Genomic DNA, 27113 nt, shown 5'->3' with positions numbered 1-27113 from the left:
GACACATCTACGTAGAGATGTGTGTTGGATCCCAGCTCTGCTAAGTAGGTTCCTGCGCAGACATTCGACTTCTGTGTCCACCATAATAGGTATGGTTTCAGCTTGTTCGGTAGGACGAATGGATCCAGACTGTCTAGATGATCGTTGACAAACACTTGTAGTGGGCGCAACAGTAATCTGCCTCTGCATGTCATATCTTACGCTGACGTGAGGAGACCGAGTAGATTCTGTCACTCTCATAGTGGTAACGGAGAGAGTAGTGTTTGCGATATCATCTGTTGTATCTTGATCCAACGGTCATCCGGGACTAATAGACAATTCGTTGAAGTGACAATTCGTATTCCTAGGAATTGTAGATCCTGTGTAGGCTCTAATTCCGATTTGAGATGATTTACTAACCATCCTAGTTGAGTGAGTAGCTTGATTGTAAACGTTAGTTGCCGTCTGAGTAGATTGGGATCTTGAAGAGCTTGAATCCTGTTGTCGAGGTAAAACGCACTGCGTAGACCTTGATGATGTAGGTAACTGACGATGGGCTTTGTCACTCGAGTAAACAACCAGGGGGCCGATGATATTCCAAATGGTAGTACCCTCCACTGGCAGCGATGTCCATTGAACAGGAATCGTAGGTACTTCCTTGAGTCCTGATGTATTGGGATGTGAAGATACGCATCCTGTAGATCTATGCTGGCTAGATAATCTGTCTGAGTTGTGGAAGATGTACCATTTTGAATCTTGCGGGCTTTCTTAGATAATCCTGGTTGAACTTTTTCATGTTGTAAATCAGTCGGAACTTTTCCCTGGAGTTTTTCTTTGGGACCAGAAAAATCGGGGAGTAGAAACCTGGTATGACGATTTGTATTTCTTCGATTGCATGGGAACGGCTGGGGGTGGAAGACTCCAGTCGTTCCGACCCTGTCCATCAACGTTTAAAGTTCCTGGCACCTCTGAATCCTCTGCCTCTTCCGGGGTTACCCCTAGGAGCTCTGGTGGGGCGACGAAAAGAATCCTTATATCCCTTGGAAGTGCCGTATTTCTTGTCTCTAGCTCTCTGTATCCCTGCAAATTTAGATTTGCCAGAGTAGCGCCGTGAAGACCTTGTCTTCGTAGCAGTGTTAATCCCGCCTATGTAGACGCTAGGTGTTCTGACATGAACTGTTGGTCTTTCTTTTGGGTTAATAAGGCTGAGTAGATCATCCGATCTTTTTCAGATGTAGAGTTTGGAAACTTCGCAATTAGGGTTTTGTTGATGGCCCTTGACCTGGCTAATCAGAAGAAGGTACGTCAAGTGGTTGTGTCTAGTTGCGCTAGCTTCTTGTCCTCCACTTTATAAGTCCTGACGCGAGCGTCATTGATGAGTTTATAGTTTTCATCTACTTCTGGGGCCTTCATGAATGGTTCCATATTGTGTAGTGAAAATCTCTTAGCATTACACGGTGGAATGCTTTGACTCTGATACTTCGTTGCCTTCTTGAAGGCTGAGCTGAGGTTGTCTGGGACGCCCAGTACCGGATCTATGGGTGGCAGTTTTAGTGTGTCACAATCGTCATTAGACATCATGTACGTGTAGGCTTCATTATTCTCTTTAGATGGTGATGCAAGCTCCAGACCATTAGCCATCCATGATTTGATCTTTGTATCTGAGAAGATAACTCCTCCATCATCCTCTGGTTTCGATGTGTCTCGTTCCGAAGGTCGTTGCTGTTGGTCCTGATCTCTAGGTGGAGATCTATGTGTAAGCCTGCGTGTAGGCACTCGTGAATGCCTAATTGGAGATGTACTAGGTGATCTGTATCTGCGTGGTGACGACCATGAAGATCTTGCCGAGGATCTGCGCGATGGTGACCTGTTTCTGTAAGTTGTATGCCTTCGTGAAGGCGTATAATCTCTTCTGAGTGGTGAACGCGTAGACCTCTGGTGTTTGTCTGAGTCCGAGGATGAAGATGATCTGCGATGCCTTCGCGAATGCTCCTCGTCTGTAGCAGGCGTTCTTTCTTGGTTGTTGGTTCCAAGAGTGTCTTCACCAGTGGTCCTTCTGCGAATGCCTTCGCGAGATTCGTCACGATCGTTGTTGTCATCCTGGACGTTCCCTTCACGAACGTTTTCTTCACGCAGGTTTCGTCCTTCATCCCGCTGAGGTATAGACGATGTTCGTCGTCCTTGCAGATTCGTCTGCTTCTCTGCAGTCTTCTGAGCGAACCTACGTTCCATCAGGTCCATCATCTGCTGGGTAAACTGCTGCATAAAGATGCCTGGGTTGAAGGTCTGCGCTGATAACTGCTGTTGCTGTACAGGTGACGCCGCATCTGATAATGTTGAGGTGTCATCTTAGGACTGCCTGTCCTCTCTGGTAGTTGCAGTCTGCGTAGATAGGCCGTCTGACTGCATTGATATAGTTGCAGACGTCAGTGTAGAAGAAGACCTCGTCTTCTTCCTCGTCGGTACTTCAGGGATGAGGATCGGCGGCTCATCGTACACGTCTGCTTCGTCCGATGGGTTGATATCTGCGGTTGATATCTGCGACTTCTTCGCTGCCCCCATTGACGACTTGACTGTAGACTTGTCTGAAGACGTCTTAGTCTTCGCAGCAGACGGCGTCCTGGTCTTCTTAGACTGGGACGAGGATTGTTGAGTCAAAGACGATCTTTTCCTTAGGCCGGAATCCTCAATTCTCTGCTCAGCAGACGTCACATGCAGTACACTGGAATGATGTACCTCGACAGACAACAACCCACAGTTATAAGCGCATTCACCCTGTTGAGACATGACTAATAACTGCCGTCTCAATTTGTCCTTGGCACGTCTATGAACAGAATATAAATAATTACAAAATTCAATTTGAGATAAATGCTGACAAAGATTACAGCGGAGGCTGGAAGAACATATAGAAGTCCAGTTAGGACTTACTAAATGCGGATCAGCAGCCGACAATCGAAACCTGCAAGAAATGCAAGTCTTCGTGAAATGTAAACAAGTTGAGACATGTTGTCAACAACGTGAAAAACGGACAAATTTAGAATAAATTTCAAACCATATTGCTGGTAAATCCTTGATAAAGCCCTTATACAGCCTAATTTAGTATAACAGCCTAAAATTCAAAGGATATATGCCGTATAGGGGACCCAGGCGCTCTCACAACCGTCCACTTGGGCGAAGAAAGAGAGTGAACAAGCATGGCCAATCATGTGACCTTTCGCGTCAAAAGATGGTTTCAAGGCAGGCAACTGGGGTGAGTGATTTTACGTCCACTTTTGAAGGGAGCTTCAAAAGGGGATTCAAGTGTTCCACTATAGTTCGCAAGAAGAAGAAGACAAGCAATTAAGCATGAGTCAGGATAAGGAAAAATATTGGGTAATGAATACGAATAATTATTCACAAATACAGTATTGTAGTTAAGTGATTGATGTAGAACATGGAACGCCCATTTTGACAGTTTTGACTTGTCACAGCAATAACCAGTGATTATCATGACACTCAAATTTGGTATGTAATATACTGAACCGCAAAATAAACGCCACTCCCTTTTTGAAATTGGTAATCAGTTTAATTCAAACACATGTAAATAACATAATTGTCGGAAAGATTTCAAAATTGACATGTTTGATAATCAATACTTAAAGACGAATTTCAGACAATGACAAGTCAAAATGATGACAGGTGGCGCGACAAAGCGATCATAAAGTCAATAACGTGTATGGCCTCCTTGAGCGTTGACAACAGCGTTGCATCGGCTGTACATGGAGTGGATGAGACGGTTGATGAAGGCCATAGGAACATACGCCCATACTCTGTGATACGCCCGAGAGAGTTCAGCTGCAGTTGTCGGCCTTGGTCGCACATCATTGAGCCTCCTCTGAATCTCGTCCCACTAGTGTTCTATTGGGTGTAAGTCTGGACTGAGGGCAGGACATTGAAGAGTTTGTATGCCGTGTTGACGGAGAAAGTCTGTAGTTGCTCTGGCAGTATGGGCACGCGCGTTGTCATGCTGAAAGACATGGTTTCCATGACGACCAAAATGTGGCAAGACGAAGGATCTCAGCGCTTGATCAATGTAGCGGTCAGATGTTACACCATTTCCTCTACCAGGACCAATATTCTGGAACACCATAGGGCCTAGTTTGTGATTGTGTTTGTGACCCCACACCATTATGCTCGGACCTCCCCACTCCCGTTGAAGCCAATTCCGATGATGTTTGGTCCACTGGAGACGAGCACGACGATGTCGAACAGTGAGGATCGGACCCCGGTAAGGCCTGCGACATCTGACATGTCTCGGCCTCAAACGCCTCCGCACTGTGTCGGTGCTAATAGGTCTCTGGTTATTGCCAATGGTTGTCTGTGCAGTTTCCGTAGCCCTAGCGAAACGATTTTGCAGGTGATGACGGACAATCTGCCGATTTTGCCTCAACGTTGTCACAGGCGGTCTTCCACTGCGATGACGGTCGGCTGTGCTTCCAGTGGCTTGGACTGGTTGCTGCAGGCGGTATATTGTTCGAACATGAATAGGAAAATGATTTGCAACATGTCTTGCAGTCTGACCAGCATTCAGTCTTCCTAAAGCTTGGTCCCTCTGTTCCCTTGATAATCGTGGCATGTCGCTACTGTCGAACAGTGAATGATTTGGTGCATGTTCAGTGGCTCTTCTTATAGGGATGACACCTCAGGATGCATGTGCATTGTCATTTTCATGAAATACGCACCAAAACCTCATCCCATCATTACTTTAGTAACCAGTTTTGACGACATGTTTTTTGTATCAAATACAGCATCTGAAACCAAACATATCTGGCAAAATTTTTGGTAGGGTGACGTTTCATTTGCTGTTCAGTATAGTTATAGTAACAGTACCATGTGTGGCCTTGGCAAACTAACATGACTTGTGCTACTGCAAAGCTAGTACATATTCAATCCTTGCATATCTCACTTTCCAAAAGTACACAAGGGTTCAAGTAAAACATGCTCCCTTAAAAAAATCGTAAATATTGGTTAATATTCGGTTCTGGTGATCACGAATAACGAATTGAATTCATGAAGGGCTATGGTTCGATTCACCGAATATGCGAGTGAATCGTTAAAGCCTTAGTGTAAACGTCAAAACATGAATCAATTTAGCTGTTTTCATCAAATGATGTTACCGTACATAACTGTAGATAAGACGAATTTTGCCAAAGTAAGCAGTTTGTAGAAAGAGGTTGACTCAGTGATAAATCTACAAATTCAACTGCCCGAATCCCGAGACTCACTGAGCTGAATAACTATGAGTCCCTCAGAACTTTTATGAGTCCCTAACAAAAATTAATGCCACAAATATTATTCAAACTGGTTTATTGTTACTATAGGTTGCACAGGTGAGTCTGACAGTCCTGGGATATTTCACAGAACAGAGCTGGTAGTACCTAAATCGTAACAAATGGAGACTCTTCCATTTTAACTTGTAGTTCATACCCTATCACATCAGACACAGATGTTAACAGATCACCGGCAGTGGTTGGAGAATCATAGTTGATTTTACCTTCCTTGAGAATTTCAATGTCTTCGTTTTCAAATTCATATAAAAAGTCAACAAAACGTCTAAAATTTGTCAGTGGGGTGTTTTCACAAGCTAACCAATGAACAGATTTCATCAAGGTGACAGCTGCTTTGTCTTGTTTTTCATACATACGAGCAGTTGCAACCTGGAAATCATCACAAAGTTTTGGAGCCTGAACGGACAGTTTATTATCATTATGATGAGATGTCTGGTCAAAGTTATATTTTAAAACTTTCTGCATTTAGCATCTTGTGTCATACCATTTCCAGTACATAGTTTACAAAATATTAAATCACCTTCCCTGTCATAAGTCAGCCATACCGATGAGTATTCGGCCAACCTGACTGAAATGTCCTAACTTTGTGTTTTCTGACAGTATCTATCTGGGCGGCATGTCGACTGCTATATTATTAAACTAACAGCAGGGCTCTACATGACCATTGACAAGCAAATGTTTACTTTTACTAGAAAAATAAACAACAGTGTTGGCTGAAGAGCGCGTTTTTGCGTCTTGGACGCACAAATATGAGTTTGAACGCACCTGCGTAACATGTGTGGGTCTCGTGGACGCATCGACTAGAGCAGTATTAATTTCATATCACAAATCAAAAACGTACGGCTTTGTGTGTGCATATCCTGGCGTACTGGGTTATTTAATGTCGAACAGTCTGCGAAACATGTTGATAAACTCTTCCGGTTGTTAAACCAAACCGGTTTTATTTGTCTTGCACTTTTTATCACCACTACTCAAACCGGTTGCTTGACCTACATATATTTTCAGTTTTGCATATGTTAATGTACGGTATGGTCCGTCGGTTTCCGTCAGCCAATCAGATGCAGCCTATGAAGCTGCTCGGCAACGTTGTTAGCTTGGCGATTGGTCGAAAACATCACGACCTTGTGTCAAACTAAAACTAGCCAGGCACGCCAAGGGTATACTTCCAAACAGGGTAACGGCGCGAACAAGCAACAGAATATGTATAATACAGAATAAATGCGAAAACTTGAATATGAGCGTTGTTTTCCTTTTGTCCGCCCTAAATATTTCGATATTCGACAGACTAGTTGTGTTTTTAATTCTTGAAATTTGTCACTGTCAACGAAAGTTTGTTATTTACCTTGTTCTGTTAAATACGGCACATCCTTATAAGGAAGTCGTTTACTACGCTAGCGTAAATTTGACAGCTCCAGCGATGACAAGCCATCGTATTCAGGCAAGTTTAGTCAGTTGGTTTGGCAATACTACTGCTCATAAACCATCACCAGCTGAGAAAACTGGTGAAAACAATGACACGGAAAATGAACCTTTGCCAAAGAAACAAAAAGTTGAAAAACGGTTTCAAAGTGACTGGCTTACAAAGTACAGTTGGCTAAGATTTGACACATCACTTGGTATGACTTGTCATGTTTGTATTTCTGAAACCAAGACCAATGCATTTACAGTTGGCTGCCATAATTATAGGCATTCCACTCTGGTAAGGCACATGAAAGCTGATGACCACAATTCTGCTATTCAAGCTACATCTCTGAGACAGAACATGTCCACAGTTGTCTCCAAAGTGCTAAATGACAAGGAATGTGCAGTTCAATCTGCAATGCTGAATATATACTGGTTGGCAAAGGAGCAGATTGCCTCATCAAAATGTGCTGCATTGATGGAATTATGCATGCTTCATGGGTTATCATTTCCCAAAACATTAGGTTGTGATTCAGACTCTATGAAATACACATCTCACTGTGCAGTTGACGACATGCAAGATGCAATAGCTAATTCCTTTCGTGTCTCAGTAACCAACAAAATCAGTGCTAGTCCTTGTATATCCATATTGATTGATGAAAGCACAGATATATCAGTTACAAAGAAACTCCTAATCTACACAAGATCTCTCAATTCAGAATTTGATGTTGAAACAAATTTCCTTGCTAATGTGCAAATTCCTGATGGCAAGGCTACTACTCTTCTAGAAACTGTCAAAAAAACATTACAGGATCGTAGCCTTCCTATGTCCAAAATCATTGCTGTGGGGGCTGCTGTTATGACTGGACGCAAGAATGGTTTCGTGGCATTGCTCAACAAGAAATCAACTGTGCCTGTCATCGGTGTCCACTGCATTGCTCATCGCCTTGCCCTGGTTACTAGCCAGGCTGCTGAAAATGTTCCCTATCTGAAGAAATTTCAAGGGACATTATCAGACATTTTCTATTTCTTCAAGAAATCCTCTGTCCGACGGGAACGTCTTTATGCACTAGAGGAGGTGCTTGAATGCGAAAATGTCACATACAAAGAAATTCACAGCGTCAGATGGTTTTCAATCTACAATGCTTTGGAGGCTGTGTTTAGGTAAGCTACATCTTCTCAAATATATTGTCCAGTTTTATGCAACAAAAAAGCTCTGAATTTTTAAAAAAACAAACTTGAAGTTCTTTCAAACGTCTTAATCTTTGCAATAGATTTACATAAATATTGTTTGATAATTTATATTACAGGACTTGGAAGCCCTTGGCTCTGTTCTTGGAGAGTGAGCGGGTGGAAACAAACAACAGTACTGCCAAAGGCATCTTGCAGCGCATTTCCTCTTACAAGTTCCTTCTTGTCCTTCACCTTCTGATGGACATCATCCCCACCATGACCAGTTTCAGAAGGAGGACATAGACCTTGCTGCACTGAGGCCATCCATTGATGCTGTTATACAGGTATCATGAAAGCTATATGTTTGCAATCAGTTTCAACCAAAACAATATATGAAGCAAAATTTTCTTCAAATTTGAAACAATTACTTGGTTCTTACTCAGGATAATATGAAATAAATGCTCCTTGATTGAGAACTTTATTCTAAAGTCTCACTTTGCATGTTACTCTGTTCTAGCAACTGCAGTATTTGAAGGAAGAAAATGGACCGGCACTTGTACAGTTTGAAAGTCAGTGTCCAAAGGGAAGCTGCGAGTTTGATGGTGTCCCAATTACATCAGAGGCTGGCGTTGAGAAGCGGTTCTCAAATGTTCGGGCTGCTTTCCTGCAAAACCTAATGAGCGAGCTTGAGTGCAGATTCCCAGCTGTGGCCACTGATGTTGTGACATGCATGTCAGTACTGTCACTGAGGGGACTCTCCTTCTTGTCTGAACGTAATATAACTGTAAAATGTGTTATCAGTTTAGCCTATCTCATGAAAACAGACAAAGTTTCACTAAACTACAGTATAATTTCAGAAAATATATAGATAAAAAACACAATTTTACGATAGACTGTAGATTCATTTTAAATAATCTTCATTGTACTTTTTTTAAAGTAAGATCATTTTCATATTGTGATGATACAAACATTTCACAACTGATGTGGGACTGGTCTGAGTTAGTATTGTTTAGATATTCATTTGCTGTTGCAGATGCTAGAAAACACTGGGGTACAGAACAACTTCAAAACATCATTGACTTCCACAGTCATCGTGAGAAGACCTTTGTAGATGCTGAGGAGACCCTGAGAGAATGGGCAATGTGCAAGGATATGGTGCATCAGCAGCATTATCCTTGTACAAGTATCTGTCAGTTATGGCAGATACTGTCGTCAAGACACCCTGATACATTTCCAAATCTGTTCAAGATTGCACAAGTTGCTGTCCTGTTGCCCCTTCAAACAGCAACTGTTGAGAGGGGGGTTTCAGTGTTCAAAACCTCATAAAGAGGTCACACAGAAACAGGCTATCATCAGAGCGGCTTGACACGCTGATGCAGCTGGCTCTAGGGCCTCCTGTAAGGGATGTTTCTCTTGCACCAGCCGTCACCAAATGGAGAAGTGACAAAAAGAGAAAGCTGTTTTGCTAAAACTAATGTTGTTGATGTTTTCGCAGTTCCAAATTGAAATCTGATTTTTCACAACCAATGTGTTGTGTTGTTTATGCTATATTACAAACCAAAATATGGACCCATCCATTTTTGGGGGGACCCCTAATTTTTAAAAGAAGGGGTCCAAGTGACCCCAAGAAAATTTAAGCCAGAGCAGACACTGAAACAAGTTACTAGCCAGACCCATGTAATTTCACTGTAATATTTTGTGAATAGAGTTCTACAATTCCAACCAAAGTTTTGATTTATTTCTTCACTCTGTTCAGTGATTCAAAAACAAATTATATCAAAAGAAATATGCCAACTGGAAGCCACTTTAACAAGTATGAACACAAATAATAACTGTCTTACTTTAACTATTAACATTGAACGAATTATATCATAAATGTCATCATAATTATAAATGAAATGATTCATTTATATGATTACTTTTCCAGGACATGAGAATCAGAACCTTAAAACAACAGAATGACATTCTATTTCAGCAGAACTTTAACCCTGTCAAATGTCACTTTCACTTTCAAATTACATGCAGATAGATTTAACAGTTGTTCAGCTACTGACTAAAGCTTCCTGCTTTTCTCTAACTGGTACTGAGAGCTCATATTTTGTCTTCACACTGTGGATTCAGAGTCACAATGTTCATTGACCAATCAGTTTGTCTTGAAAACCTCATTTGCATATCTCCCTTTAAAGTGTTTGTGTCTATTTATAGAGTGTAAAACTAGGTTAGTTCATTTTTGCACATGCTCGAGCAATGAATCTTGGGATCTCATTTGCATACCGCTTACCTCCCTTGGTGTGACCTAGATGTCTATTTTTGGAAACATGGAAATGAACTTAATATCATGACGAATCAAAACTGCGATCGTTTTAAAAATAATGTGTACTTACTAGCTCACGTCAATTATTTGAGAATGGAAGTTAATTTACGAAGATTTAGCCATGTATACTTTGATATTGCCTCTCCACAAAAGTAAACATTAGTGTTTCATCAAAAGCTTGCGTCCAAGTGGACGCACATGTAAAAAAATATGAGTCCTGTCAGAATTTATTGCGTCAGAGACACGGGACGCGGGGGTAGATTTATGGTTGACTATGACCTCAGTCTCTGGGAACTCGGTGTCACGGCAGTAAAAGCCTCTGGTTGACTGGTGTTGAAAGAGTTAAGTAACTTTTATATTTTGGAGACAAACATTATGAAACTTTCTTCCCTGCATTGGTCTGATGTTTTCATTACATCCTGCATTGAAATGAATGTTTGATCATGAACCGACTTGGAGTTAGATCATGATTCATCGGTATCATTTCGACCCAAACAAACTGTAATGGCAATTGACTATTGTCTGCAGAATAAGGTAATGCAATGTTCTGGTTTCCTGGGCAACAATTGTAGCAACAAACACTGCTGTACAAGACAGCACAACTATTGTCGTGAATAGCAGTCTTTGGGTAAACAGGCATTTGACTCACAAGTGCAAAACAAAACATCTTACATACATACCTTTTGCTTATCAAGGATTTTCATGGCAAGGTAGTTTCTAGTTGCTTTGTGTTGTACAAGCATGACACGACCAAAGGATCCCGTTCCTAATGTTTTTATTCGATCGAAGTCGTCAAGACATGCATTTGCCTGAAGATAAAGAAAGGTTATTTAGTCACACAAACCTGCAATAAAACCAGAAGCAGAAGCCCAAGTATTGGTTGGTTCGTTGTTTAACACCAGATTCAGCAATATTCCAGCTTTATGGTGGGGGTCTGTAAATGATCAGACAATCCAGTGATCAACAGCATGAGCATCGATCTACGCAGTTGGGATACGATTACACGTGTCAACCAAGTCAGCTAGCCTGATCTACCGATCCCATTAGTCATCTCTTACGACAAGCATGGGTTGCTGAAGACCAATTCTTACCCGGATCTTCACGGGTCAGAAGACCAAAGAAAAGACATTGCTGGTCACACATCATCACAATGTGTCATTTGTTTTGTTTTTCAAGCTACATAACTCACCACAGTGGCAATGACAATACACTGCAATATACATATCACAAAACAGTGTTGCAATACATAGCCTCACACTCACTACCTAGGTAGTAAAATTATTTAAATGCTTTTGGTATGCAAAATACATTTCATTTAACCTGAATTTCAAAACAGAAAGTCCTTCAAGAATGTTATGAAAGAAGTTACAGAATTATGCACATACAGTTTTATGACTTAACTTTCATTTTGCGAAAACACGTGTGTCAAACATAAAACATCTTTCAAACAAAAAATATGCCTCTTGCTACCTTAGTAAGAATGCACAGCAATTCAATCTGTACCAAGCAGTTTGTGTATACAAACAACAACTAGTCATATTATTAGTGGATCTTACTGTTAGTGTTAAAGCATGTCTAACTAGATCAAAACAAATCACACTTAAACTTCAGAGGCTATGTAACAAACTCGTATTTCCTGATTTAATTATCTTGTTTCATAATTTCAGTAAATCACATTCTTAATAATTTCTAATTGTAAATGACATAAGCTGTTATATTATGTATGTCAGGCTAATGTTCCAGTGAACTTGAACTGCAATAAAGGTCACTCAAAACATTAGTATTTTAATGTTCCACCCGAAGAAACAAACTAAATTTCATTCTTCTGTAGCAAAAACATTGATTTCTGGTGAACACAATACATATTTGAGGGATTGACCTTGTGTGAACTTGATTTTATCAGTTGCAAGTTAATGGTGCACCAATCGATCAAATAATCTGTTTATTGATTGTATGACTATCAAAATTTGATTATCCATTCAAGAATAACACAAAGGATTGGTGTACATGCATGATTTGTAAATACCTCCAGTTAGGCTCCGATCACAGCATCCTGTAACTGCCGTAATACAGAAAGTCAAGTCTATTCATAGCTTGACGAGGGAGCAGTTGTTTTCTTATTTTTCAGGTAGTGGCTTGCAGCGTAATAACAGTTATAGCATGAATGGACATATTGTTCATACCTATGTTTAAATACATGTTTGAATGTGCCAGCATTGATGAAGGTTTCGTAAATGTTTAATGAAAATAATAATTGGTTTATTGTTTGGAATACTCCTTAAGGTGGTGGTGGTGGAATATTTCACTCATATGACGACGTGCATTCGTGTGTATGTGTATGTGCGGCTGCTTGTACTAGCCTAGACTTAAGCTGGTTTTATAGTGCTAGCCCACTGAGATACCATGCCGCAGTGAAGCATGAATACCCCACTCAGACACATTATACTGATCTGAGCCGACCAGTCCATGTTGTACCCATTAATGCTGAGCACCAGGCAGGGACCAACAAGTACCTCATTTTAACGTCTTTTGGTATGACGCGGTCGGGGATCGAACCCACGACCTTCCGCACTCCGGGCGGACGCTCTAACCACTACACCACGGAGTACTCCTTAAGGATATTAACACATGATCAAAACAAACGGTTTGATTGGCTGAGAAGACTGTCAACAAAATGCCTGCTTCCCCACGTCTTCCCTTCAAGAAAACATTTGTAATTGCGAAAGGCTTGTCGAATTCACGAACAAGGTTGGAAATGGATAGATTTACTGATATTTGTTATTTGTCACATCTACTCTTAGATCCAGTGATAAATCTACAAATTCAACTGCCTGAGTCCCGGGACTCACTGAGCTGAATAACTATGAGTCCCTCAGAACTTTTATGAGTCCCTAACAAAACTTAACGCCACAAATATTATTCAAACTGGTTTATTGTTACTATAGGTTGCACAGGTGAGTCTGACCGGTCTGGGATATTTCACAGAACAGAGCTGGTAGTACCTAAATCGTAACAAATGGAGACTCTTCCATTTTAACTTGTAGTTCATACCCTATCACATCAAACACAGATGTTAACAGATCACTGGCAGTGGTTGGAGAATCATAGTTGATTTTACCTTCCTTGAGAATTTCAGTGTCTTCGTTTTCAAATTCATAAAAAGTCAACAAAACGTTTAAACTTTGTCAGTGGGATGTTTTCACAAGCTAACCAATGAACAGATTTCATCAAGGTGACAGCTGCTTTGTCTTGTTTTTCATACATACGAGCAGTTGCAACCTGGAAATCATCACAAAGTTTTGGAGCCTGAACGGACAGTTTATTATCATTATGATGAGATGTCTGGTCAAAGTTATATTTTAAAACTTTCTGCATTTAGCATCTTGTGTCATACCATTTTCAGTACATAGTTATTAAATAGTACAAAATATTAAATCACCTTCCCTGTCATAAGTCAGCCATAACCGATGAGTATCAGGCCAACCTGACTGAAATGTCCTAACTTTGTGTTTTCTGACAGTATCTATCTGGGCGGCATGTTGACTGCTATATTATAAAAATAACAGCAGGGCACTAGACCTTTGACAATCAAATGTTTTCTTTTACTAGAAAAATAAAAAAGTTACTAGCCAGACCAATGAAACTTCACTGTAATATTTTGTGCATAAAGTTCTACAATTCCAACCAAAGTTTTGTTTTATTTCTTCACTCTGTTCAGTGATTCAAAAACAAATTACATCCAAAGAAATATGCCAACTGGAAGCCACTTTAACAAGTATGAACACAAATAGTAACTGTCTTACTTTAACTATTAACATTAAACAAATTATATCATAAATGTCATCATAATTATAAATGAAATGATTCATTTATATGATTACTTTCCCAGGACTTGAGATGCAGAACCTTAACAGAATGACATTCTGTCTCAGCAGAAATTTAACCTGTCAAATGTCACTTTCACTTTCAAATTACATGCAGATAGATTTAACAGTTGTTCAGCTACTGACTAAAGCTTCCTGCTTTTCTCTAACTGGTACTGAGTGCTCAGATTTCGTCTTCACACTGTTGATTCAGAGTCACAATGTTCATTGACCAATCAGTTTGTCTTGAAAAACCTCATTTGCATATCGCTTACCTCCCTTAGCCTGTTTGTGTCTATTTATAGAGTGTAAAAACTAGGTTAGTAGTTCTGCACATGCTCGAGCAATGAATCTTGGGATCTCATTTGCATACCGCTTACCTCCCTTGGTGTGACCTAGATGTCTATTTTTGGAAACGCGGAAATGAACTTAATATCATGACGAATGAAAGCTGCGATTGTTTTACAAATATGTAATTTTTTGAGTAAAATTGATATTTTATACTTATCCTGACTCATGCTCTTTTGCTTGTCTTCTTCTTCTTGCGAACATAGTGGAACACTTGTATCTCCTTAATTGAAGCTCCCTTCAATGTAAAATCACTAATTGGTACTCAGCAAGAGTTGCCTCCCTTGCCCTTTTGGCGGGAACAGGTGTCGCCACCCTCTGGCCTCATGCTTCACTCTCTCCTGATTTTGCGAGCCCAACACTTGAACTTACAGGGAAATCCAAAGTGTTATGTGGGGAGGATGGGAGGGCTAACCTCATGAGTCAGGATAAGTATAAAATATCAATTTTACTCAAAAAATTACATATTTTTCCTTATCCTGACTCATGCTCCTTTGCTTGTAGAATCCTACGGAAACGGAGGTGGGCAAAACAGAATACTTTGGATTTATAGATTTATATAGATATAACTGTAATAACCCCTACGGGAACTTCATAAAGGCATAGACTTAGGATAATTCCTCTGTTATAAGCCATGGGTTATAATGCCATACTGGGGAATTTACATTAATAATATACTGAGATATTATAAACAACAATATCAAAGCGACTCTGATAGAGAAGCTATACCACTGAACATATATACATACTGCTAGAACTCCGTAGAGTTATAAGCTAGATAATGCATGTAACAATTATGCATATTAATCTCGTAAGACTACGTGTTAACGTTTACGAGGGACTGTCAACTGCTGTGCGAGGACCAAGGGACCGAAATGGTGAATGCCTTAGACGTCCTCGGTGGTGATATCTCTCATCCTTCCATAATTGTATTCAATGAACAGTTACCGTGTAGGGCGAGAGTGGAACCTAAAGCCCTGATCTCATGGGGATTTGATGCTGTTGGAGGGTCCAGTCCTGCTGCCTTGTAGGCGCGAAGTATGACAGTTCTTATCCCTATAGATATGGTGGTACGAGAGACTTCTGTCTGAGTTGTTGCCGACAAGGGAATGAATAATCGTTTGAGAAATCTTCGCCTTGTTTTGGAACGTCGTAAATAGATTTTGAGAGCTCTGACTGGGCATAGAAATAAGTCCAGTGTATCTTGAGATCCGAGAATGGAGGATAATGCAGGGATATGAAATAACCTGTCTGGTTGACCTGGTAGTTGATTTTTGGCGATGAAATCCCATCTTAGTCCCAGGTGTGCTGTGTTTTGATTGTCATCAAACTGTATCCTCTCATAATCTAGTGCGTGAATTTCCGACATCCTGGCTGTTGTGGCTAGAGATAACAGGAAAAGCGTTTTCTGTGAGAGAAATTCAAAGTTTGTCGATTCCAACGGTTCATAAGCCTCACTTGTGAGGTGTTGTAACACTATATTCAGATCCCAAGCTGGGCGTGGAACTTCCGCTTTTGGTCCTCCAATCGAAAGCACATAGTAAGGCCAGTAACTCTGGAGTTTTGTCAATTTGACACCCGCTCTCATGGTAATCACAGAACTAAAGCGGCAAGATATGTTGACAATGTCGAGCCTTTTAAATGTTTGTTTTGCGAAAGTAACACAAATAATCTGCCACTTGGGGATGAGTAGCATCTCTTGCTGTAAATCCCTTATTTGCTGCGTAATTCTCAAAACTGTGCCACTTGTGTCGCCGTACAAGTTGCGTGTAGAATTATGTAAGGCAAAAGTGACCGCTTTTGCCGCCCTGGTAGAATACCCTCTCTTGTTTAAACACATTTTAATACAGTCCATACGTGAAGTTGGAATACTTCTGGGCTTCCGTGCACCTGTTTGGTGTGTGGATGTATTAATAGATTTGAGCTTTGGGTAGCTCTAGTGTTGGTTGACCGATTTCTTGAATTAGAATGGGAAACCACGTTCTGGCCGCCAGTAGGTAGCGACCAAAGTGAGTTGGAGGCTCTGTGTTTGTCTGATTTTCTGTAACACTAGAGGTATTATTGCTGGCGGCGGAAACGCGTACGCATTGAGGCCTTCCCAGGATATGCTTAGAGCGTCCGTTGCTCATGCTTGTGGGGCTGGGACTGGTGACACGAATGTCGGTAGCTGATTGTTGAAGCGTGTTGCGAATAGATCTACTAGCGGCGCTCCTATTTGCTTGATTATCTGTGCAAATATTTCTGTATTGAGCATCCATTCTGTCGGTGACGGTTGATGTGGCCGAGAGAGTGCGTCTGCTAGTACATTCTTGGCTCCGGGAATGTGACATGCTCTGACATGTAGGTTTAGATCGTGTATTAGATCGAACAGTTGAAAGCTTAAAGTCAATAGGTTCAGTGATCTCGTTGAACCTTGTTTGTTCACATAGAACGCCACTGTCGAGTTGTCGGTATGAATCATTAAGTGCGCATTCTGTAGAATGGTGCTCCAATGAAGTATGGCGTTGATTACAGCTTTCATCTCTAACATGTTTATATGGAGCTTGCTTTCTTGCTGATTCCATAACCCTGATGCCGTCCGGGTTGGCGAGATGAGCTCCCCAACCTTGGAGAATGGCGTCTACATATAGATGGGTTTTGAATTCCTGCTCTTCTAAACAAATACCTTCGCGAAACATTCGACCTCCTGGTCCACCATAGTAGATGAGGTCTGAGACGCTTTGTAGACTGAATGGTTGTAGGTCGCCGAGATGAGCATTGATGAAGACCTGTATTAGCGTAACTGTAATCTGCCTGAGACTGTCATGTCTTGGGCTGATGTGAGGAGACCCAACAAGCTCTGCCATTGTCGTAGAGTGGTAACGGAGAGAGTAGAGCTGGCGGAATGGTCTGTTGGATCTTGAGCCAACGGTCTTCTGGTACGACGATACGGTTGTGATTCGTGATAAATCGAATGCCTAGGAACTGCAGATCTTGGCGATGGTACTAGGTCCGACTTGAGTAAGTTTACTAACCATCCTAGCTGTGTTAGTAGCTTTATGATGTAGTTTAACTGTAGTTTGAGACGCTGTGGATCTTGATCTACTTGTATCCCGTCGTCGGTAGAACGCTGCGTAGCCCTAGACGATGTAGATAGGTGACAATAGGTTTCGTTATCCTCGTGAATAGCAAGGGGCTGATGATATGCGAATGGGAGTACTTTCCATTGGTAATGTAGCCCGCCTAGTGTAAATCGTGAGATATTTCCTGGATTCGGGATGTATCGGGATATGTAGATATCGCCTTGCAGATCTATACTGGCCATGTAATCCATGGGGCGAATCAACTGCCGTAACTGAGGAAGGTGTATCATGCGCGAAACTTTGGTGGTTTGGCGTAGATAATTCCTGTTGAAAAGCTCATGTTGTAAATGAGTCTGTATTTCTCCTTGGAGTTTTTCTTGGGTACTAGGAAAACTGGGGAGTAGAAGCCTGGTTCGATGTTTACTTGATCTAGTACTTCTATGGCCTGCTTGGTTATGAGTGATGTAACCGCCTCTCTTAACTTTGGTAGTTGTTGTGCCTGTAAGTCGAACTTGTAAGGGTTGACTGTCAGCGGAGGCGTGGCCTGTAGTGGGATACGAAATCCGTGAAGAATGTTGGAGACATAAGGGTCTTGTAACATTCCCCAGTTCTCCCAGTGTAGTTGGAGGCGTCCACCCACTTGTGACGGTTGTACTGGAACGGCTGGGGGTGGAAGACTCCAGTCGTTCCGAACCTGTCTTTCAGCGTTTATAGTTGCGGGAACCTCTGGGTGTCCTGCCTCTTCCTGACCCTCCTCTATAGTTGCCATATGGGCGACGAAAAGAATCTTTTCCCCTGGCGCTGGCTATCTTCCTATCCCGTGCTTTCTGTAGTCCCGAGAACTTAGATCTCCCTGAGTATCTTTGTGAAGTCTGCCTGATGACGCTGGCTAGCGTGTCCATCGACTTGATCATAAGGAGTGAGTGAGTGAGTTGAGTTTTACGCCGCACTCAGCAATATTCCAGCTATATGGCGGCGGTCTGTAAATAATCGAGTCTGGACCAGACAATCCAGTGATCAGCAGCATGAGCATCGATCTGCGCAATGGGGAACCGATGACATGTGTCAACCAAGTCAGCGAGCCTGACCACCCGATCCCGTTAGTCGCCTTTTACGACAAGCATAGTCGCCTTTTATAGCCAGCATGGGTTGCTGAAGGGCTATTCTAATAGACCCGGACCTTCACGGGTCTTGATCATAAGGACTTCTCTGGAGTCCTTAGTGACTTCCTTGGAGACTTTGTCTATTCCTCCGTCAAAGATGTTTGGGGATGACCACGGGGCTGTATAGAGTGGAGCTGTAAAGTTCTCACCCCAGCTGCAGGAAGCGAGGAGGCCTTGACGACGAGCTAAGGTCAGTGCTGCTGAGACAGATGTGAGATGATCTGTAAGGAACTGCTGGTCCTTCTTTTGCATCAGTAGTGCCGAGTAGATCATCCTATCATCTTCAGAGGTCGTATTACGAAATCTGGTGATAAGTGTCTCATTGATCGTTCTAGATCTATTTAGGCCAAAAAACATGCGTCTCGTCATGTTTTCTATCTGCACCAGCTTGCGATCGTCAATCTTGTAGTTCTTGTTCTTAACATCGCTGATCAGCTTGTAGTTGTCATCGATGTCTTGTGCCTTCATGTTGTGCGTGGAGAACTTCTTAGCGTGAAAGTTCGGCAGATGTGGTGTCTGCACTTTCGTAGCTTTAATGAAGGCTGTATCTAGATTATGTGGCACCGCAGCAATCGGGTCGATCGGAGGTAAGGTGATGGCGTCTGCATCGTCTTCCTTCATCAGGTATGTCTGCGCTGAGTTGCCACTCTTGGACGGTGAAGATAAATCTAGGTTGTTTACCATCCAATATCTTATCTCAGCGTCTGAGAAGATGATGCCTCCATCATCTTCTGTACCAGCATCGGAGATGAGAGGTTGATGCTCTTCTGATGGTGACCTGTGGGCTGCTATCTCTATGTCGGGTGACACTCGGGGAGACCTGACTGTAGACCTGTGTGCCGACTTGTGTGGTGACCTGCGAGGTGATGTAATGTGGAGATCGGGCGCAGGTGAACGGCGTGGAGATCATCTAGGTGATCTGCGCTATGGGAAGACCTAGATCTGCGAGGAGAATGTTGACGGCTTCGTGAAGCTCTTGAATAGTCCCTCGACGCCCTTCTGGACGATGATGACGATCTGTGTGACGGCCTTCGTGCAGCTTCCTCTGCGTCCCGACCTGGGGAGCGGCGCCTTGACTTCCATGGCGGTTTCCGTGGCGCCTGGTGGTCTGAGTCTGCATCTGAGGATGAGGCCGAGGACGGTGACGATCTCTCCCTGTCTCGCCGAAGGCTTCGCGAAGACTGTACATCTGTCCCTTCGTCCGAGGTGGTCTGTGACTTCCTTCTCGAAGGCTGCTTCGTGGTGGCTGCTACGCTGACTGGGGTGCCTCTGGGGTATCGTCTGCGCTTGCTCGGGCCCTGGGCTGGCTGCTTTCCTCGACTGTAGTGGCCCTCCATCATGGTCATGATCTGCCGCAACAGCTCGTCTGGGATGGTCTGCGACGGCGAAGTCGGTGCCCTCTCTGCGATGACAGCTGCTGAGCCCTCAGGGAAGTCGCCTGACATCAGTGTAGAGGCATCAGGCTGCATATCGATCTCTGCTGATGTCACTGTAGCTGTCACCGGTCGCTTCTTGTGGCGTCGTCAGGGATGATGATCGGCTGATCATCGAGAGAGGCCAGTTCGGCGGCTGGAACGATCTCGGCTGAGAAAGTTCTTGACGATTTCGTAGACTTCCCCTTGATGTCGACGCTGCCCTGGGGTCCGAAGTCTGCGCTTGGGAAGACGCCGTGGCCCTCTTGGACTTTAGCTGCGATGGCGACGGGGCGCCTGGGGAGGAAGGACGATTCTTAGAGGTGGCGTGACTGCATCCCACGCCCATCTTCCGGCGGAGTCTCTTGCGAAACACCAGACGGGAGGGGTCTATCGACAGCAGCTGACTGGAAGGGGAATCCGATGTATCGGGCCATGTCTAACCCTTGTTTGCGTGACCTATCTGCTAATACGTGTCACGACGCAAAGATATTTATGAAAAGCAGAATTGGATAGATTAATGCAGTAACTGCAAAGTGTATCAAACGCACAAGGCATAGCACAACTAGGGCATAATACATGCGGGTCAGCAACCGAAAACCGTAAATTGCAAATAGTACAGATTTTCATCAACGTAAATACTAGCTGAACAATCACGAACTCACGTGAATAAACAGTAGAAATACGATTAATTATCAATGCAAATTAATGAAGGATACTAGCTATACCTCTATAGTAACCTATAAGAGGTAATAAACTAAGAAAAACCAAAGGATATAGTGTGTAAGGAGACACAGGCGCTCTCACATCCTGCTCACTGGGCGAAGAAGGAGAGAGTGAAGCATGAGGCCAGCGACACCTGTTCCCGCCAAAAGGGCAAGGGAGGCAACTCTTGCTGAGTACCAATTAGTGATTTTACATTGAAGGGAGCTTCAAATAAGGAGATACAAGTGTTCCACTATGTTTGCAAGAAGAAGAAGACAAGCAAAAGAGCATGAGTCAGGATAAGGAAAAATAATGTGTACTTATTAGCTCATGTCAATTATTTGAGAATGGAAGTTAATCTACGGAGATTTAGCCATGTATACTTTGATATTGCCTCTCCACAAACATAAACATTAGTGTTTCATCAAAAGCTTGCGTCCAAGAGGACGCACATGTAAAATAAATATGAGTCCTGTCAGAATTTGTTGCGTCAGAGACGCGGGACGCGGGGGTAGATTTATCCCTGAGATCTATAGCTGTCCCATTCTGATTTCTGCAGAGATCTAGAGTTCTACTTTCACACAAATATCTTGACGTATGTATCGTTTAGCTGTAAAAAGTGTGATCTAAATTCATATTTATTGTCAAATACTCCAAGATTTTCAACATCCTTTCGTTAAAAAGTGGGTTTTTTAATTCGTAGAAGAAGAATGGGTTACGATCTCGTGTCATATGACCAATCTTTATTACCAGCGATCTTGTAGCAGTTGTCTCATGCAGCTGGTGTTGTGTTCATAAATCCATACTTGTACTCAATCACTTATCGATAACTGATGGACAGATGACCTCGATAATCGATTATGGTTTTAGAGATTGATTCCCAACACTATTGCAAGTATCTGAAAAACATTCCAAAGGGCTATCAAGCTAAACACAAAACATAATGTCTCTTGGTCGAATTCAAGGCAACTAAAATGATATATTGTATACTGCTATCTATAGTGCACCTTTAGACTACAATGATTATGGGCATGGCAGTCAGTCATAATATGCAGGTTGTAGAAGATTTCACATGTTGTCCTAGCTGTATCAGGTTCCCCTTGCAAGGTTACCTGGTGTGTGAAACCATGCTTTGACTGCGCACAAAATAACTTTTCCTGGAATTGATTTTTATTTATAAACACAATTTTATAAACACACATTCTTTTTCATACCATATATAGCCACGTATAAAACAACCCCACATATAAGGCAGTAGAAACCTTCAACATCAACACTAATTTATATATATTCACATGTGACCCAGAACAAAGCACATCAGAGCATACATGAAATATGTTATGAGTTTGTACTTTACTTATAAAAAAATCTGTAAAAAATTAAAAAAATCTTACCTACCTACCCTAAATTTTAAAGAGGTGTAATCGGAACCACAACATTTTTTTTCATTTGGCCTAATATGTGAACAAATTGGGGGAGTTGATTTCAGGTTCACCGGTTAAATATCAAGAACTAGATCACATATGCAGCTAATTCAGTAATTGGGGATGTCTCAAGTCAATAAAATTTTATTTCATTACTGATTACAGTTTTTGTTACCTCATAGTTCATTTCAACACACTGTCAGCTGTAGTATGTCTCATGTCTCTATTATTTTCTCCACTACCCAGCCCTCCATGCAATGCTTAAAGCCCTAAATGAAGCAAGAGTAGATTTTCTCAGGTTTATGAATCCCGGGGGCTCCTTTCTAAATTAAATGGGTTTATTTGATACTATCAAAAGTATATATATTCAGAGACTAAGCGTTAATCAATGTCTGCTGGCTTGGCAATCATAATCGAGGCAAAGCTCATTTCAACTTTCTTTGCAGAATAGTTTTGAACAAGGAATTCACATTATACAATGGAAGCTTGGAACAGCTATTTCCAATGAAATATGAAGTTTTACAGTCAAACAACATCACTGGCTATTAGACACCGGTTGACATCCTCAGAAAGAAAATGTACCCTGTGTATAAGCAGGGGACCCCCATTCAAACCCTTCTAATTCTAGGTACAAAAAATTCGCCTTACATGTGGTGATATATAATACTACATATTATTAGTCGTCAACTTATGTAAGCTGATGTAATACAGGCAGTATTTGTAGTAGTGGTGGTCCGATTAATTGAAATAATCGAAGATTAGTTGCAGTGATTAAACGACCAAGCAATTGATGTTTTCTCATAATCGAACACAAACATTTTTGGAACACTTTCTTGCACGAACAATCTTTATCACAAGGTTGGTTTTGTCTGCGTCATTAAATTTACATTTCATAAGCACTACAAGCTTGTTCCAAGTCATGATTGAATTTATCTTAAAGACTCCAGGAAATTTATGTTCCTAACATGCTAGTAATTCTTTAAAGATGTGACATTTGCAAATGGATTTTGTGCAATTTGAAAAAAACAAAAACAAACCCAAAACTTTTGTGCATTAACAAACATAACAGGAAAATTTGATAAATGACACAAACCAATTATTTTCAATGATTGATCGGTTGTAATAAATCAATTATGAGATTTTAACCAATTCCCAACACTAGAGTCTAGTGGAATCACATTTAATCTGATCTTGTTTCTTGCTATGGCAAAACCACATGGGCATCCCATTATGGTTACATCAGAATTACCTTGTCCCTCCAACCAGAGTGTCACTTTTCAGATATGGAACAAATGTTTCAATACCAGAAATGAATGTGCATCAGGCCTGTGATCCTTTAGTGGTGTTACTTTTCTGTATTGTTTTACCTATCACATAGTTTGCAACTGTTAATGTTTTATAAATTAATGATTCCAACAATGTTGCAGTTAGTGTATTACTTAATGATAATTATATATGACAGTTTTAACACAAATTATACATTCATATTTCTCATTAATCACCTATTTTTCTGTTTTTGAGGAGTACAATACAATTATGCATAAAATATTTCACTTACAACAGCTGGCTTTTCCCATTTTGCAGTGAACTGTTCTTTGGCTTCAGCAAGAAACTGTTTAACTGAAACAAACAAACAAACAAGTATTAAAATAAACAACAGGCATACAAATGCAATATTTTTCAAAGGGTACCACAGTCATCAGAAAAATAATTTAGGTGTGCCTTTGTGCAAATAAGTGTGCCTATACCTGTTGATGATCCAATAAAACTTGACAACAATTATGTCATTTTAGTTAATAATTTGAAAAAAATAATTTAATTGTTAATACATCAGAAAACATCATGTAAACCTGAGAGCTGGATTTCCTGAATGCTTACAAGACTGGAAGAATAGTTCAGTTTCATTTGTCCTGGATCCAATAAACTAACCCAGACACTATGTTTGCATCCAAAACAGGATTTCCTGTCCTGCGCACTGGCACTCAAATTGTCTGTGTCCATATTTAGCTGTGAGACTGAGAGTGCCAGCAATAGTTTGATGGGGTACGAAAATAGGTTTGAATCATTTGTCGAATTTATCGCATTTCACCATTAAATGAATCATGGTATTATTTGTGCAATTACAAATTTTTCAACATTATAAAATATTTCATCCATGCATCCATCCATTTCAACATTTACCATGCCAATGCACGCAAACAAGTGTAGAAGTGAGCACAGCTCACATACCCCCGCTTCCCACTTTGGGACATGGAAATGACTGATATTGATATATATAATGTAACAAGGATCAGCAGCTCACAAGACTTTCTCCTTGACTCTATTAAACTTTATATACATGTTAGATAATAGTTTTGCCATGAACTGATTACAGTAATAATTATGGAAACATTATTTTTTTGTGTTTTCCGTGGAAACCTGACATACAATTTAACTTGACTGTCTCATGTTGCACACAATGAAGTGGACATAGATGAAGAATGTCACTGACTTGTGTTGCACACAATAAAGTGGACGTTGGTGAAAAATGTTACTGACTCTCATGTTGCACACATTTAAAATCTAAAATAGCAAAAGGCACATCAATGGGTAATGATTAACATGTGTGTGAAGTTTGGTGAACCTAGCATGTAAACTTTAAGAGATATGCTCCGGACAAAACCATCAAACACATTTGGCACTCTAGTTTGGCATGAAATGCATGTGGACCCGTTTTTTTGTAAATATCTCTTCATCCAATGACCCAATCGATCTCAAACTGTGCAAGTGAATGTTTTGTCAGACAACCTAATCACATTGTAAATCACCGATTTTATGCATTTGTATTAAAGAATCTGTCTATGTACCTGTCAACAAAATAAACAGCAGACCGCAGACTGCTTGCAGAGGGAGGGAGCCAATGACCTGTAACAGCGGCAGTGTTGGGTCATAAAGGTCAACTTCGTCAATATAGGTCAGCTATGCACGTGACAGGCATGAAGAGGTGTTCATTTCTAGCAAATAGCCGGCGAATGACATCTCTGATGACCCTGATGTCAAAAGAATCTAACTTTGGATGCCTACCTTTTTGTACAAGGTTTTGTTTATTGGTTGTTGGTTTATTTTTCACAATTTTTAGCACGCTGTTCTTTTTCATGCAAAGAGCAAAAGTTGTACGTTTCATGTAATCCGACACCTTATAAATCGGTTTGCTACGTTTGCTCTCTTTTTTAACAAAATTCAACACATTTCTAATTAAACTTTTAGCATCATCTGAATTAGCTTTCATGATGACAGCTAGAAGTAGTCAATGTGAATGATCCAAACGATCTATCACTGTGCAGTGCACAGGTAACTATCATGAACTGCACGTGCATTTACCTTTATGACCCAACACTGCCGCTGTTACAGGTCATTGGCTCCCTCCCTCTGCAAGCATTCTGCTTTCCGCTGTTTATTTTGTTGACAGTTACATAGACAGATTCTTTAATACAAATGCATAAAATAGGTGATTGACAATGTGATTAGGTTGTCTGACAAAACATCCACTTGCACAGTTTGAGATCGATTGGGTCATTGGATGAAGAGATATTTACAAAAAACCGCGGATCCACATGCATTTCATGCCAAACTATAAGTCGTGTTTCCATGGAAACAGCAAAAAAACCCTAAATTCTGAAAAAACTTTAAAATAGCAAAAGGCACATCAATGGGTAATGATTAACATGTGTGTGAAGTTTGGTGAACCTAGCATGTAAACTTTAAGAGATATGCTCCGGACAAAGTTTCAGGACGGACGGACAGACAGAATGAACGCTACTATATACCCCCGTTACTTCGTAGCAGGGGTATAATAAAGCACTATTTTGATCACTGAAGCAGAAAGTGAGTTGTCCCAATGTAAAATAACACTTTGAACATTATTTCTGTTATATCAGAGTGTGGAAAGTATGAAGTGACCCATGTCTTCTACATTATATACTATTTTAGGGAAATCTATGATCATAGGTATCTTGCCAAAAGCCAAGGATCATCAAACACACAGACTATTCCAATATTGTGACATTTCACTTACTCAGAGACCAGCACACTATTGTCACTCCACTTTGAGGGCCAACACTGTGTACCATTCAATCAGTCCATCATATCAATGCTCAATGAGTAATGATATGGTCATTGGTCAAAAGCTCATATCTTTACAGAGTTCTGACTTATGCATGAAACATAATAATGCTTTCCATAGGTGTTTTGTCAAAATAACAAGTTTTTTAGTGTATCAGAGACAACCTAGATACTGTTGTGACATCAGAAATGAGCCACATCAATTATAGAAATTAAAACTGCCCCAAATTTAAGATAACAGACATCATATGAAAGTAGAATTTTGTCTTTAAGGGTTTAGCTATATATGTGGTCATTATAAGGACAAGAAGTACAAAAGTTGTTTTGTTTTGCTGCACATTACTTTTGAGAAAAACATATATCTATTATGGTGTTGGAATGAATGAACAAATATAGTTCTGAGCTACTGGAAGAGAATATCTGTAATGACATGATGTCAAATCCCCAAGTGAAAGTTATTTGGGGCATTTACCACTGTTGTAGAGGTAAATTACGCAAGTATTTATGTGAAAACTCAATCCCTATTAAGTTTATTGCGTACAAGTACACTTGAATTTTTGTAAATACTCAATAAATTTGATCTTACATGCGTACACACAAAAATGTCAAATCTTAGCTTGCGTACTGTAGCATTCAGCAAACCTACTAGAATTTGAAAAGCAGTTACTGAGTAAAGATAGAACAACTGAGGTATATTGTGAGGTTCTATTTCAGCAGAATATTGCTGAGTGCACGTAAAACTAAACACACTCACTCTATTTCAGCACATGAACTTGGCAGTCTTTCTTATTAGAGATCAAGTATCAATAACACACACGTAAACCAACATTTAAACTTTTTT

At 40.9% G+C, this 27113-nt stretch overlaps 1 protein-coding gene and 1 long non-coding RNA gene across 8 annotated transcripts in view; one reads left to right on the top strand and one right to left on the bottom strand.

Moving 5' to 3' along the window:
- The window catches only part of LOC124254967 (cAMP-dependent protein kinase catalytic subunit beta), a 107733-nt gene that overhangs the window by 36469 nt on the left and 44151 nt on the right, over positions 1 to 27113 (bottom strand). For all 7 annotated transcript variants that reach the window (XM_046688812.1, XM_046688808.1, XM_046688807.1 and 4 more), the window contains exons 2-3: positions 23730 to 23791; positions 10875 to 11003 (exon numbers count right to left, since the gene is read on the bottom strand). In XM_046688812.1, coding sequence (XP_046544768.1) covers positions 10875 to 11003; positions 23730 to 23791 — 191 coding nt within the window. The remainder of the gene's footprint in view (positions 1 to 10874; positions 11004 to 23729; positions 23792 to 27113) is intronic.
- LOC124254968 lies at positions 795 to 18357 on the top strand. Its single transcript, XR_006892590.1, has 3 exons — positions 795 to 1053; positions 7105 to 7108; positions 18326 to 18357. It is a non-coding gene; the product is annotated as an uncharacterized LOC124254968 (long non-coding RNA).

The sequence above is a fragment of the Haliotis rubra genome, unplaced genomic scaffold (assembly GCF_003918875.1).
Source record: "Haliotis rubra isolate DU_JTF1 unplaced genomic scaffold, ASM391887v1 Scf589, whole genome shotgun sequence".
NCBI lineage: Eukaryota > Metazoa > Mollusca > Gastropoda > Lepetellida > Haliotidae > Haliotis > Haliotis rubra.
The sequence above is the reverse complement of the archived record's forward strand: the minus strand, read 5'-3'. Positions and strand labels throughout refer to the sequence as shown.